The sequence below is a fragment of the Protopterus annectens genome, chromosome 12.part0, assembly GCF_019279795.1.
Source record: "Protopterus annectens isolate FY-2018-M chromosome 12.part0, PAN1.0, whole genome shotgun sequence".
Taxonomy (NCBI): Eukaryota; Metazoa; Chordata; order Ceratodontiformes; family Protopteridae; genus Protopterus; species Protopterus annectens.
The window spans coordinates 216650896-216667655 of NC_056746.1; the positions used below are offsets into that span (position 1 = coordinate 216650896).

Here is a 16760-nt window from a genome sequence, read left to right on the forward strand (position 1 = left end):
TCTTTAACTTTATATACAGGCCAAGCATATTATTATCAACCAGATGAGAAGTTGTGGACAATAATAAAGACCTGATGGCATTTATTTGGGAGGGGAGGAGGGCAAGAGTGAAGTGTGATAAATTGATTCTCCCTAATGAACAAGGTGGTTTAGGATTCTTTGGCTTGAAAGGATACTTTAAAGCTACACACTTAAGGCTCATATATGTAACAAGGGCAGAAAGTTATGAATCAAAGTGGTAATGAAGGATGAGAAATATGGAAACATAACTGTACTGAGTGTATTCACAAAACTGAATACACACACACACACACACACACACACATATACTACAGGGAAAACTGGCACTTTTTGAGCAATGTGAAGTTGATGGTTGAGACTCTGATTTCAGGATGAACTTTAGATGAATTCTTTTGAGACTTCAAAGTAGTTAGGCACTTAAAACTCATTTAAAAATCAATACTTTTTTTACTGAAAGTAAAAGATGTTAAATATATGAGTGCTTTTGAATTTATATATGTGTATGATATGTGTGTAAAGTTAGCAGATGTCTAGTCGACTGTGTAGAGGAAGTTTCCCTTTCCCTGAGGAGTGAGTGATCTCAGACTTGGCGGTTGGCATACTGGTTATGGTGTTTACCTCAGGAACAAGAGGTACAGGGTTTGATTCTCAAAAAGGGAAAAAGACTAGGCTTAAAATGGCCCACAAGGGCAGTTAACCTAGTACTTGCCTATGAACCTATATGATCAACTGAACAGGTGGTCAACAAGTATGTGAGATCACACAAATTCATGGGTTGGGAAATCTGCCCTTACCCCATGTTTGTGCAGTCTTAGAGTAGTATAGATAATGTGGAGGAGTACATGTTTTATTTTATTTCTTAAAAGTAAGAAATTGCACAGAGGCCATTTCTCAGCCCATGCATAGTGATATGTCTACTTCTATGTTGCAGCCGATATTCTGTCAGCATTGGGTGCTTCCACTAATAAATACACCTATACATTATATATATATATATATCTTTCTATCTCTCTCTCTCTCTCTCTATATATATATATATATATATATATATATATATATATATATATATATATATACACACACACACATATACATATGGGTGTTAGGTATTGAATTTACTGTGCACCTACACTGACACACAGAATCCCAGTGTGAAAACATCAAAACTACAAATTAAGAAATGTTCTGTGCATGCTCCAGGGATTACCCCAGAGTTGAGCATACCAAATGCTGCATGCCCTGCCACCCCCCTGCCACTTGTATATGCTAACTCGGAGATCAAACAGTCCTCAGGGAAAGGGAAAATTCCCCTACCCAGGAATTGTCAGTCTCGCAAACCTGTCAACCATCTGTGTGTGTCAAATGGTATCAACAAAACAGATATCAGTGTATGTGCACTCTGATCCAGTGCCCTACACTCATATATATATATATATATATATATATATATATATATATATATATATATATATATATATATATATATATAAATACAAGCTGCACTTCAGACACCAATTGAAGAATTGAAGAGTTAAAGTATTACATTTGTAAACTTCCATTGCTCACCTTGAACTATCTCTTATTTTGTCAGTTTGTGGCTCATTAATTCCACATCATAGCATATCTGACTGCTGTGACTTGTGATAGAAGGCAACAGTGCTAACAAAAAGAAAAAACACAGTGAACCCAGAAGAAGCAGTGCAGGAAACACCACCTGTGCTTATCAAAGCAGCAGCCAAATCAACACAACTTGAGTACATTCACACCACTAACATCATTCACTTCCATTCTCTGCAGTGACATCACTAGCATGCGGCATCATGATTGGCTGTGGGGTGGGGCTTGGGACCATTCACACCACTAACATCATTCCCTTCCATTCGCTGCAGTGATATCATTAGCATACAGCCCAATGACTGAGCATGTGGGGTGGGGCTTGGGACCATTCACACCAATAAAATCATTCACTTCCATTCCATGAAGTGACATGACTAATATACAGCATTATAACTGAGCGTGGGATGGTGCTTGGGACCATTCACACCACTAACATCATTCACTTCCATACCTATCAACATCTTAAAACAAGAAATCTGGACAAAGCCTGACATAATGAGTGAGCAAAGGACAGAATAGGGACAGATTTTAAATATTGCTCTTACACACTTAAGAAAGTTGATAGAATAACAGGATTGGTCTTAGCATCCATTTTTCTGAAGAATGTGTAGTCTGAAATTCAAATGTATGTCATTATTTAGTGACTTCATTCTTCAGATCATCCCAATGATTTTCCACAAAACCACAGATTTTACAAAAAACACAACAAAAATATGAGTCAAAAGTCTGGACATTCTGTGAAAATCTGGATAGTTGAGAGGTATGTTCATTTCCATTCCATGTAGTGACATCTCTAACATGCAGCACCATAACTGAGTGTGGGGAGGGGTCCTTGGAGCAGTTATCGTATTAGCAGGTCTGTCATGACACAAACAGCAATGCTAAAGGGTAATCCCTGGAGCAGGCATATTTTGAAATGTAACAGTATGCATTTCTATTCCTGCTTACATCTTTAATCTGTCAGTAATGAAATGAATGTCTTTAATCAACCAAGTGGCCGTGTGTTCACATGTGTCTTATTTAGATTTGATAGACAGATTTCATTTATTAAACATAATAAAATAGTGCTACTTCCAACAAGTGGAGCACATGAGTCATACCTCTAGATCTGTGCCATGTAACCTCTCAACCTCTTAGCACAAAAAATATGGACAATGTCATGCATAATACAGGGACAAAGACCCAAAAATAAGGGCATATTTTAAATGTTGGTATTACAAACTTTAAAAATTGCTAGAATGACAAGTTTTGTGTCAGTATGCATTTTTTAAGGATTTGAAGTCTGAAACTCAAATGTCTGTCATTATGTAGTGACTTCTATCCTCAGTGATTAGCCAGAAAACCATAGATTTTATGTGGAATACACCAAAAATATGAAGCAAAAATCTGGACATTCTGCAAAAATTTGGCCACTTGAGAGGTATTGTCACATTGTCAATTAAGGCTATCATATATGTTTGTCGGACATCACTAAGTGATCTGAAATTCATTTGCTAAAATAAAATGCTGTTGTACAGTTATGTTTTCTGTTAGTGGGTATCCTCCAGGCAATAAGAAACTCTAAAAGTAAAGATAAAGAAATTAATAAATAAAACTCATTTAAATTTATTTTATATTCTTGTATTTTATTTATCTTGTCTATCACATTTCTTTTATATTCTTGTATTTTATTTATCTTGTCTATCACATTTCTTTTATATTCTTATATTTTATTTTCCAGTTTATTGTAACAAATTTATACAGTTTCCCAAAGCTTTACATTTATTTTATATTCTACTTCCCTGATGCTCTACTAAATATGCTTTTGAATTCACAAAAATAAACAGACACATTTAGGTACTGACCTGGGCTAGCTGGTTGATTGTTTTGCTCTTCTCACAGCTTTCTCCAAGTCCTGGTCCATAGCTCCCCCCCTCCCTTTTCTTGTTGTCCTAACATAATTCTAGTGTAAGTTTCCTAGTCCTGTCAAACCTGTTTTCTCACAGCTTTCTGCAAGCCCTGGCTCTTAGCCCCCCCCCCCCTTCTCTCTGTCTCCTAACAATCTTATTGTAAGCTTCCCAGCCCTGTCAATCCTGTTTATTCCCTCCCTCTTCCTCTTGAGAGTTTACTTATTCCTCCCCAGAGCTGTGGCACCATTTTTAAATACTAAAAACCTCTGCCTGACTATACTCTGTTTCGGTCTGTCCCCCAGGCATCCCTCAGTAGTGTGCACAACTGTAAGTAACATTTGTAATTATGACTGTACTTACATATTGAATCAAAACACCTGATGTAGAAAGGCACCATCTTTTGACTTAGCTTTTCTGCTCTTACTTCATAGGAATCCCCAGTAGTGTACTCACTTATACCATATTCCATTCTTTTTATAATTAGTATTCTATTGAGTCATACTTTGCTGCATGTCCCTTTCTAAAACCCCTGGCATAACTACATTATTTTCCTACCTCTCAGTGAACTGCAGCTCCCCATTGGTGCATAAATAATAAAAACATACAGAAAGGTAACATTCAAATCAAAATTATAGGCTTCCCTATTTCTGTAGTTGCTAACCTTCTCACTGATTGTTTTCTGTTTGGCAATTGCTGCTCCTCCCAGAAGGTATAACCTGCTCCGTTCACCCTCCGGGCTTACTCTGCTCCCCTACCCTGCCCCCAGATTCTACCTGCCCCCACTACCTGTACTTTTTATACATCCCCTGACTCCTCCCCACTCAACACCTCTCCAGTCACAACACACCTAAGCCAAACCCTACCCACCTGTAGATCTGCATCACCCCAAACATCCACCCCTCCTACAATGCTCTACATAACATCTCTCCCTATAACCCCATTTGCCCTACTAATCTCTCTCTCTTCTCTTACCTATCTCACACTTTTTCCCAACCCTTTTCATAACTCTCACACACACTCCACTACCATCAACCTCACTTTCCATCCTACTCATCCATCTCACATGAACTCTTTACCTCTAACCCAATCTATTTTTTTCAAACCAAAACTGCTCCCAGCCCAACCCCCCCCTGTACTCCCCTCTTAAATGTGGTACCAGAAAATCACTACTCTCACACAACCCAAACTACCCTTGCCCAACACACTGCCTCACTCTTCTACTCCACCACATCTCTCACTCACTAGCCAGCGACATCCACCCCGACCCATCCCTAACATCAATTTCACCAAACCCCCCACTCAACCCACAAACTCAAAGTCCATTCACCTTACAACACTTAATGCACAATGCCTAAAAAACAAACTCCCTAACCTCCATGGCTGGCTCTGCCATAACCACCCCAACATTACTGCCATTTCTGAAACCTGGCTGAAAACCTATATAAAAGATAGCAAAATCCTACCACCAGGTTTCCAAATAATTTGCAATGACAGAGCCCACAAAAAAGGAGCTGGAGTAGCAATAATATACCCCACCTCCCATACCATAACTCCCTACTCCAATAAAATACCAACCTTTACCAACGCTGAAATTATGATAGGTTTACTAAAAATAAATTACCAGAAGTCCATATGTATCGCTGCCCTCTATATTCCCCCTGGTGATAATATCAAAACTCTTGAAAACATCCTGTCCTGGTTCTCCTCCAATATAAAAAAATGAAACCTATATACTCAGTGATACCAACATCATCTGGAATATTGTTAACTCTGAAGCCCTATCCCACACAATCAACCTGTACAACTTCTCCCAACTAATACAATCTCCAACCAGACCAAATAAAGATGTACCTTTGGCACCATCATTGACTGGATCCTAACAACTCACCCAAACCTTATCACCAGAGCTGGAACATTACCTGATCCTCTCAGTGATCACCTACCAGCCTTCGCCGACCGTCTCCCATCTCAACAGCATAAACAACACCACTACATCCAAACTCGCAACCTCTCCTCTTTCAACCCTGTAACTTTAGCCGAATGCTTAAAGCACACTGACTGGTCCCCTCTAAAAACCCTTTCTCTAGATGATGCCGTTTCCTACTTTAACCACTCATTCCTAACCCTTCTCAATCAGCAAGCCCCCCCCCCCCCCGAACCAAATGCATCAAAACCAATCCCTGCCCGTGGTTATCAAAAGATGCTAAACTAGCCTTGCACCAAAGGGACAAAAAATGGAAACAATATCAAAAACATAAAAACCCTAACACACTCCTAGAGTATAAAAAAGTACAAAACTCCACAAAAAAACTAATAATTAAAGACCGCAAAGCCCACTACTCCAAATTCCAGTCCTTGCACTCAACAAATCCCAAAAAATTCTGGGACTCCTGGCAACAAAGAAAACCCCTGCCCAGACCCGAACCTCTCCAACCTTGAAACAGCCAGTTCAACTCATTCTTCATAGACAGCATAGCTAAACTATCAGCCTCCATTTATGTAAATGTTGAAATTTCTGCATTGAATTATGTCGTTTCATTTTTGTAACATTGTGACAAGCCAATTGGAAATATCATGGAGCTTATCTGTAAATGTTTAATTAGCTGTATGAACTATGTCCTTTTGTAACATGTGAAATGTAACTTGCAATTGTTGTAGAGCTTTTCTCCCTGGGCCTCCACTGAAAACGGGATTTTCTTGGCCCAGTGGACTTCCCCAGTCATCAAACTTAAATAAAATAAATAAAATAAAATAAATAAACTGAGAAAGGTATGGAAAAACATGGAAGCAAACATAGCAGAGAAATGTAAAGAAGTTCAAAATGTATAAGAAAGCTAGAAGAGAAGTAGATAGAAATAAGCAAACAGGACACAGTAATATGTTTATCAGTAACTATTACAGGTTCTTTTTGGTTGCTGCAGAATACTGCAACAAATGAACATATGAAACAAAAGCAAAACAAGAAAAATAATCAAAAACATATAACTGAAACTTTAAGCCATTGTATAATAATATGTATGTGTAGAAGGTTACACTTGAATTTATTCACACCTCCCTTGAAGTTTTGTCACTTGTTTTCATTTCAATATCAAACATGCCATGTATGACTACATTTCAACATATCCCACACCCAATCAATGCATATTGCTGTAAATAAATGTCATGCAAACATCACAAAAACTAAACCTGTCTCTTGGTTATAAATCAAAAACTACCACAAACATGATCTGTAGCTTGAGAGACACAAACAAAAAAACAAACAAACAAGTCATACGTGCATTATCAAGTTACAGTACCTATACGACTGGCTTCTGTAAAATGTCTACCCCTTTTTTGTACAATCTGGTACACAGATGCTGCGTTCTCATTTCCAGAAAAGAAACTGCATATCTTGTTCTTACCTTGCCATTGTATCCAGCTAACAGGCTTACACAGTCGTAACATGATTGTAGAAAGGTTTAATTAAAAGACAGTATCTAATTACTGGCAGCATTAGAATTGGCAAGATAGTATGTATGTGATCATAGGATCATAGGAGATTGCTCGGCTACTGACCCAGAGGTCATTTTAAGCCTAGCCGTTTCATTCCCAATGTAATACCATAGAAATGCTATTCAGCACCCAAGATTTCATTTAGTAATGACTGCCCATGTCCAAGAGAGTTGTGGGCTCTAAACTCGGTAAGAATTTACGGTACCCCACCCACTCGTCCAGGTTCCAGGCAGAGATGCACAGGTGTGCCTTGCAAGGTAGACAACATTCTTACTACAAAATAAACACTTTCCTGTAAACATCATCCAAATCTGTCTGCACTGTCATTTCTTTGGTTCAGCAGAGTCAGTGTTTTTCAGTGGTACTGGATCAAAAATGATCATTGATCTATCATGCTTCAGAAGGAGATACCATTTGCTTGAGAAAAAGTAAAAACAGAAACTTTATTTTACATACTCATAATTTCTGGCATCCACATCAAATAAATGTGCCAAATGTCTGAAGCCATGTTTTTTCTCTTCCATACCAAAACATACTTCAGCATGCCCTACCTAGCTATCCCATGCTATCATGCTGTAATTGTCACTGAGAATCATTCCTTCTTGCAAAATGCAAGAATGCATATCTAACAAATTTAAACAATGTGCTTTGAAAATGGTAATTTTTGTTGATTAATCACAGAATAAAGGGAAATATTTGGCCTTTTCTGTTAAAAAATAATAATAATAGTTTGACTTTTAATGGCAAGCGTGGATGTTATTATTGCAAGTAGCAGGGGGTGTTCAGAGAGCAGCTCTCCACAAAATGACGGAGCTTGTCTGTTTTTTTTCTCTATCTTGTAAAACACATTAACATAAAGCAGGTGCCTATTTGTAATATTCTGGTTTCAGGCATGGGCATGTAAGGTATAACATTCATTATTTCTGAGTGGTCCTATTCAGCCTTATCATACTGTAGATATTGTGGTTTGAAGCAGACATTTTGCAATATGATGTATTTTACAGAGACATTGCAGAAATTAAATTAAATATGCTATAAATAAAATTGAATAGTGTGTATATTTCATGGTAGCAACTGAACAAAGACTAAGTGAAGAATTCAGCCTACAGTTTGTTGGTTTAATTTAATTTTGCCCTCAGTTATCTTTGTTTATTGTAAAAATGAGTGATTATGGGTTCTTAACAGACTAATGTAAAAACTTATATTGTGTTTCTCTGGTCATAACAATACTGTATTTTCTTTTTCCTAGTGAACATCAAAAATGTCATCCCACAGTAATGGTGATACCAAACCTCCATGCCTGCCTCGAAATGGATTAGTGAAGATTCCTACTCCACCTAACGGACTGGGTTCGGCTAGCATTACCAAAGGGACCCCAGCAGCCAAACACCGATTGTGCCAGTCCTCCTCAGTTCCAGCAATTCTCACGCCATCCTTGATGAATCTTAATGAACCACCGATTCCGGCTGTTTCAGTACCAGTTATAACTCCACAAGGACTCTCACCTTCCATCGCCCCACCCGCTGGATTCACTACTGATGATGTCCTTGGCCAAACGTCCATGAGGATCCTGCCAGGTTCTATTCTAGAGAGGCAGCTTGCTTTGGACGAAAAGATTCTAAACCGTCTGTTTTGCTACTTTTCAGCTTGTGAGAAGTGTGTCCTTGCACAGGTCTGTAAAACATGGCGTAGAGTTTTATACCAACCAAAATTCTGGGTGGGCTTAACTCCAGTTTTACACGCCAAAGAACTTTACAACATCCTCCCAACTGGTGAGAAGGAATTTGTGAGCCTACAAGGATTTGCTGTCAGGGGCTTTGATGCCTTCTGCTTGGTTGGAGTCTCAGATCTTGACATTTGTGAATTCATAGACAACTATCCCCTCTCCAAGAAGGGAGTGAGGGCCGTCAGCCTGAAGAGGTCAACTATTACTGATGCAGGCTTGGAGGTAAGTAACTGATATAAGCATTATCCTGTATTATCAGAGGTTACTAACTAAGCTGGTGTTCAGTTTTACCGGAGACTCAAGAGGTAGAAACTGTAATGACACTAATCAATTTCTGTTATATTAAGTGGTTTTCCTCTACCACTTAACTGTAACAGTAACACTAAAAAGCCAAAATATGTGTCTTATTCTAAGCAATAACACAAGCTGATTATAAACAGTGGAAAGGTATATGAATGCTTCAAACACTTTTCCAGGATGTTGGAGTTCTACTAATTAAAACTAGATAAAATTGTCACCGTTTCATCCTCTGATACTAATTTTGCCATGAAACCATATTTATAGAAACTTGAGATGATTTGAATGCATTTATGTGATGTGTGATTTGACAAATTATGCCATAATCTGCTGCAGTGAATCAAAGAAGAAAAGTATTAAGCAGCCATCATTTGATTTACCACTCAGAAACAGGTCTTTATACAGCAATGTTTTCCTTACACAACAACATGATGTGGAAGGTTTTGTTCTTTGCATATTATCTAGAGACTTTTCCTGTGTTTCATTTGTCTGAACATTAATGTGTGCATAAAAATGCTTATATCTTAAAGAAAAGCATGATCATGAAGTAATGTAAGAATTTTACTTATGAAAAAAACTTTTTACATGCCATACTTTGCTGTGTAGCTGAAATGATTTGGAGTACAATCCATAAATGTGCATTTTTTCTCAATGCAAGTGCATTTGCAGAGTCACTTCATTAACATTACAGGAGAATGTGTTCATTAAATATTTCTGCTGTTGATGTTTTTATTTCTTAATTCATTGCTTTAATTTATTTTTTCTTGTGCATATGTTATGGATCCATGTATTCTGTTCTGTTCATTTCTGATGAAGAGAAGTGGATCCTTTTTAGGCTGAGCTCATAGCAGGTTTGGGAAATGTTTGATTTCTCCCATCTTAAGCATTTAAACTAGCCAAGATCCTGCAAATACTGGGCTGAATTCATACTTTGGGTGCTTTACAGTACAAATCGGCCTACTCAGATAGGGTGAATGGCACACCTCCAATTCAGAGAGATTCACAGTCATGAACAAAATGCATGACCATGGATTGCATTAAAATAAGATTAGCATGACCATGAATCTCTCAACTTAGCAGTCAGTACAACTGCTCAGCTGAGCGCCCTGCCATCCTATAGAAGTAAGTAGTGTACGTTAATATAAGACAACACATAGGCACACAGGGACATAAACATACACACACACACACACATACTCACACACAAACACACACACACACACATATCCTCACAATCAGCACTACAGCATATAGAGTCACAATAACCACTACACACACACACACACACACACACACACGTGCACAAGCACACATACATATCCTCACAATAAGCACTAAAGCATATAGAGTCACAATAACCACTACACACAGACACGCACAAACACACACACACACACACACATGCATTCACACTAACACACAAAACTTACACATACAAGTGTACTCACACTCACACACACAAAACTTACACACACACACACACACACACACACACACACACACACACACACACACACACACACACACACACACACACACTCTAGATTGCACTACTTACATGCACTTACAGTCCTGCTCATATTCTCCTCTGTATTGTACAGGTGCAAACAAGTAAACTGGCATGTATTGACATTACATAGATGTCTGTGACTTGCTAAGCTATGCAGTTATCCTTGCAGATCTGCATAGCAGGATATGTAGCTTAGGCAGTGCCCCCAGACTATCACATTTACAAGTAGTTCTGAAAACCTTTGCTGCTCACTATCACTGAACAGTCAGTGGTCTTTCACTCAGGGCCCACTGATAGTTTACAAACCCACAGTATTCCAGGACCTGCATGAACTGCAACATTTTTAGCCTCCATTTCTAAAATATGAATGATTTTGAGCAGCCTATCTGGATTAATCTGTAGCAAAAATATTGAAAACTATGTTCAGAGGTTCATAGATGTTCTTTCGTCTATTAAGCCCATTTTGCCTTTGTTGATAGGCAACATAGTATTCACTATGATAAAAGACTACAATAATGCAAGTAAAGGTGGGTAACAGATGGAATTTCAAAGGCTTAACAAAATGATTGAAGCTTTAGTGTCTTAGACATTCAACTGCATGTTAAATCAAAACCACAAAATACCACATGAAAACAATCAAATAGGAATTGTTTATCACTAAAACTGGTAGTTTTAAACTTGCCTTTAGAAAAGAGCTATGTCTGAAGAGCAGATTCCCTACAGCTGCTTGAACCACTGTCCCTCAGAACGTGACAGCTCAGTCATACCACTGTCCCTCAGAACGTGACAGCTCAGTCATACCACTGTCCCTCAGAACGTGATAGCTCAGTCATACCACTGTCCCTCAGAACGTGATAGCTCAGTCATACCACTGTCCCTCAGAACGTGACACCTCAGTCATACCACTGTCCCTCAGAACGTGACAGCTCAGTCATGCCACTGTCCCTCAGAATGTGACACCTCAGTCATACCACTGTCCCTCAGAACGTGGCAGCTCAGTCATACCACTGTCCCTCAGAACGTGGCAGCTCAGTCATACAGTTCATAAATGACAGCTTGAGCACATACATTTGCTATACATGTACTCAAGCTCTTCATTTTAATGAGCTAATGTGAAACTATGTGAAAGCATTTCTGTACTGAAGATGCACCCCGGGGAGAGGTGCATCTCCAGTGCAGAAATGCGTTCACATAGTTTCACATTAGCTCATTAAAATGAAGAGCTGGGTAACTACAGCAGAGCTCATAAGGAAGACAGCTAGAAAGGTGCTTGGTGTGACATTGGACAGAGGAACAAGGACAAGAAGACTGGTGGTGGAACGAGGAAGTACAGGATAGTATACAGAGAAAGAGGTTGGTGAAGAAGAAGTGGGATTGTAAGACAGATGAAGAAAGTAGACAGGAGTATAAGGAGATGAGGCATATGGTGAAGAGAGAGGTGGCAAAGGTTAAGGATAAGGCATATGGAGAGTTGTATGAAAGGTTGGACACTAAGGAGGGAGAAAAGGACCTGTACTGATTGGCTAGACAGAGGGACCGAGCTAGTAAAGATGTGCAGCAGGTAAGGGTGATAAAGGATAATGAGGGAAACATACTCACAAGCGAGGAGAGTGGGTTGAGCAGATAGAAAGAGTACTTTGAGGGGCTGATGAATGAAGATAAAGAGCGAGAAAGGAGGTTGGATGATGTGGAATCAGGAAGTGCAACGGATTAGTGAGGAGGAAGTAAGGACAGCCATGAAGAGGATGAAAAATGGAAAGGCTGTTGGTCCAGATGACATACCTGTGGAAGCATGGAGGTGTTTAGGAAAAACAGCAGTGGAGCTTTTAACCAGATTGTTTAATGTAATCTTGGAAAGTGAGAGGATGCCTGAGGAGTGGAGAAGAAGTGTTTTGGTACCGATTTTCAAAACAAAAGGGTGATGTGCAGAGCTGCAGTAACTACAGAGGGATAAAACTGATCAGTCACAGCATGAAATTATGGGAAAGAGTAGTGGAAGCTAGGTTAAGAAGGGAGGTGATGATTAGTGAGCAGCAGTATGGTTTCATGCTGGGAAAGAGCACTACAGATATGATGTTTGCTCTGAGATTCTTGATGGAGAAGTATAAAGAAGGTCAGAAGGAGTTGCATTGTGTCTTTGTAGACTTGGAGAAAGCATATGACAGGGTGCCTAAAGCGGAGTTGTGGTACTGTATGAAGAAGTCAAGAGTGGCAGAGAAATATGTTAGAGTGGTACAGGATATGTATGAGCGTAGTGTAACAGTGGTGAGGTCTGTGGTAGGAGTGACTGATGCGTTTAAGGTGGTGGTGGGATTGCATCAAGGATCAGCTCTGAGACCTTTATTATTTGCAATGGTGGTGGACAAATTGACAGATGAGATCAGACAGTCGTCCCCATGGACTATAATGTTTGCAGATGACAGTGTGATCTGTAGTGAGAGCAGAGAACAGGTTGAAGACACCCTGGAGAGGTGGAGATATGCTCTACAGAGGAGAGGAATGAAGGTCAGCAGGACTAAGACAGAATATATGTGTGTGAATGAGAGGGAGAATAGAGGAATGGTGAGGATGCAATGAGTAGAGTTGATGAAGGTGGATGAGTTTAAATACTTGGGATCAACAGTTCAGAGTAATGGTGAGTGTGAAAGAGAGGTGAAGAAGAGAGTACAGGCAGGGTGGAGTGGGTGGAGAAGAGTGTCAGGAGTGATTTGTGACAGACGGGATCCAGTAAGAGTGAAAGGGAAGGTCTGCAAGAGGGTAGTGAGACCAGCTATGTTATATGGGCTGGAGATGGTGGCATTGACAAAAAGGCAGGAGTCAGAGCTAGAGGTGGCAGAGTTAAAGATGTTAAGATTTGCGTTGGGTGTGACGAGGATGGACAGGATTAGGAATCAGCATATTAGAGAGTCAGCTCATGTTGGGCAGTTTGGAGACAAAGCCAGAGAGGCAACATTGCATTGGTTTTGACATGTGTTGAGGAGGGATGCTGGGTATACTGGGAAAAGAATGATAAGGATGGAGCTGCCAGGTAAGAGGAAAAGAAGAAGGCCTAAGATAAGGTTTATTGATGTGGTAAGAGAGGACATGCAGGTGGTTAGTATGACAAAGCAATATGCAGAGGACAGGAAGAAATGGAAACAGATGATCTCTGTGGTGACCCCTAATGGGAACAGCCAAAAGAAGAAGAAGAAGAAGATGGACCACCATGTAGGGAGCTTCATCCTAACTTTGTCCTTACCTTACTACTCTCACTGCAAGGTCTCTGCATCTCAGAGAAAGTGCAACCACTGACAGGCAAAGAAATGTATATCTTGCTCTTTCTGAAAGGATGTTGAGTTTTGGCAATCATATTTCAATCAAATGTGAACAAAGAAATACATGCAAATGACATACCAAGCCAACAAGCAACTTTAAAGTCAAGGACCATTGAACTGGCGACTAGCACAGCTTATGGTGTTCAGGTATGATATGGTACTGCTGTGGCTGTCACTAAGGATTTGTCAGACACTGGTAACAATGTAACAATGTTATACAGTACTTACAGTACCACTTACTTACAGTAACACTTACTGCTGAGTTACCATCGCTATACAGTACTTACAGTACCACTTACTGCTGAGTTAACAGCACTATACAGTAGTTACAGTACCACTTACTGCTGAGTTACCATTGCTATACAGTACTTACAGTACCACTTACTGCTGAGTTAACATCACTGTACAGTACTTACAGTATCACTTACTGCTGAGTTAACAGCGCTATACAGTACTTACAGTACCACTTACTGCTGAATTAACAGCACTATACAGTACTTACAGTACCACTGATAAGTTAACAGCACTATACAGTACCACTTACTGCTGAGTTAACAGTGCAATACAGTACTTACAGTATCACTTACTGCTGAGTTAACAGCACTATAAAGTATTTACAGTACCACTTACTGCTGAGTTAACAGGACTATACAGTACTTACAGTACCATTTACTGCTGAGTTAACAGTGCTATACAGTACAGCTGAGTTAACAGTGCTATGCAGTACTTACAGTACCACTTACTGCTGAGTTAACAGCGCTATACATTAGTTACAGTACCACTTACTGCTGAGTTACCATCGCTATACAGTAGTTACAGTACCACTTACTGCTGAGTTAACAGTGCTATACAGTACTTACAGTATCACTTACTGGTGAGTTACCAGTGCTATACAGTAGTTACTGTACCACATACTGCTGGGTTAACAACTCTATACAGTAGTTACAGTACCACTTACTGCTGAGTTACCAGCACTATACAGTAGTTACCATACCACTTAGATTTTATGTGCAAAGAAGAAAAAGTTCCTATACTGTCTAGTTAGATTCCAGATTCCAGATGCATCCTGCATCCAGTATGCAGATGACTCCACCCTGATCTGCTCCGCCTCCTGCCCAACAGCCCTGCAAACCTTATCCCAGAGTACATTCAACACAGTTGAAAAGTGTCTCTCTAATCACCGTCTTCTGCTGAATCCCAATAAGACCAAACTGTTACTCTTTACCCCTACTTGCAGGTCCCCCCACTTTCCTTTACTATAACATCAAACAATGGCACCTCTATTTCACCAGATATTCAAACCAAGCTCTTAGGGGTAATAGTAGACAATAATCTCAAATACGACCTACATATAAATAAGACTATCAAAACCATTAACAAAAAGCTTGGCTCACTATATAGAAATAAACCTTTTCTAACCCCTACAGCTAAAATTGCTATCACCCGCTCTCATCTCCTCTCTATCCTTCTATATGCTTCCCCTATACTCTGTAACCTAAACAAATCAGAACTTATCAAACTCTCTCACTGCTACCACCATATTGCCAGGTTCGCCACTGGATCAACATACAGGACACATCACTGCCACAACCTCAAACTCCTAGGGTGGCAAGAACTGCCAAGCTTAATACAGTTCAACCAGTTAATAGTAACACAATATTCTCAACCAACCCGAAAACACCCCCCTCCCGCCCTTAAAACTATCATAAAACCATTCAGTAACTCCAGACCATTACGCTCATCCAACAAGCTGTTAGTCCAAACACTGAAAGCTAATAACTCAGCTGGTGACTCCCTATTTGCCAATTCCATTGGGAAAGCTTGGAACTTACTTCCAGCAGACATTACCCTGGAACCCTCTCTATGCCTCTTCAAAAATGGCCCCAAACATTATTGTAAAATGCACTGGCTCTGTCCATGTTCCAACCTGATTAATCCCCATAACAACTCCCTAACTCAACAGCAATGTACTAGCTTCTTGCTCACAAATGCTTCCAATGGCAATCTTGTTCTGTACATTTCTTTGTAATATAGTGTTGCTGTAATCCACCTGTTAATTAACTTTAGCATTCTATGACATGCTGTTAAATTGTGGATCCCACTTGAGGGACACACCTTGCTTCTTGTAAAATCTGCTTGTTATTTAACTGTTGCTTGGGATGTTTGTTTTTGTCTGCTCAGTTGGAGCTTTTTTCCCCTGTTATGTTGTAAAACCCTTAATATGTATGTATGTTTTTGTCTGTATGTTTGGAGCTTTTCTCCCCGGGCCTCCGCTGAAAATGGATATGCATCCAGTCGGACTATCCCAGTCAACAAATGTAAAATAAATAAAATAAAATTTGCCCCTGTCCCTTTTTTTTTTTTCAAAACAGGTTTATTGTTTTAACATATAAGAGAAATATCATAACAATTTTATACAAGTAATTAAAAATAGGTATTATTATAATATTCAACAAAACAACTAAAGTATTTACAAAGACATCCACTACAATCAGATCAATTAATTAAACTAAAATACTGTGCTATTGAAATTAGAATTTTTTTAACAAATTTTGTAAATTATCCCATACAATATAATATGATGTTTTTCTAGTTGTTCTCATTCTAATTGTGCTTATTTCCATATGGCACATTATATTCATAACATTTTTAAATTCATTGAACGAAGGAGGTGTATCTGAAATCCAATTTCTAGTTATTATTTTCCTGGCCACTGCTAGGATAGACCATAACAAGGGAAGCTTAATCTTTTCAACACATTGAGGTACAGGTCTGTTGAATAATATAAGAGACTTAGAAATAATGAAATTATCTGTAAAAAGAGCCTGCAAAAATTCATTAATTGACTTCCAGTATTCTTTCAACTTCATACAGTCATAAAACATATGAGCCCA

At 39.1% G+C, this 16760-nt stretch overlaps 1 protein-coding gene across 1 annotated transcript in view; it reads left to right on the forward strand.

Annotated features, from left to right (window-relative positions):
- FBXL16 (F-box and leucine rich repeat protein 16) overlaps positions 1–16760 on the forward strand; it is a 753965-nt gene that overhangs the window by 435540 nt on the left and 301665 nt on the right. Inside the window, exon 2 of the mRNA XM_044089266.1 lies at positions 8269–8967. Coding sequence (XP_043945201.1) covers positions 8281–8967 — 687 coding nt within the window. The 5' untranslated portion in view covers positions 8269–8280. The remainder of the gene's footprint in view (positions 1–8268; positions 8968–16760) is intronic.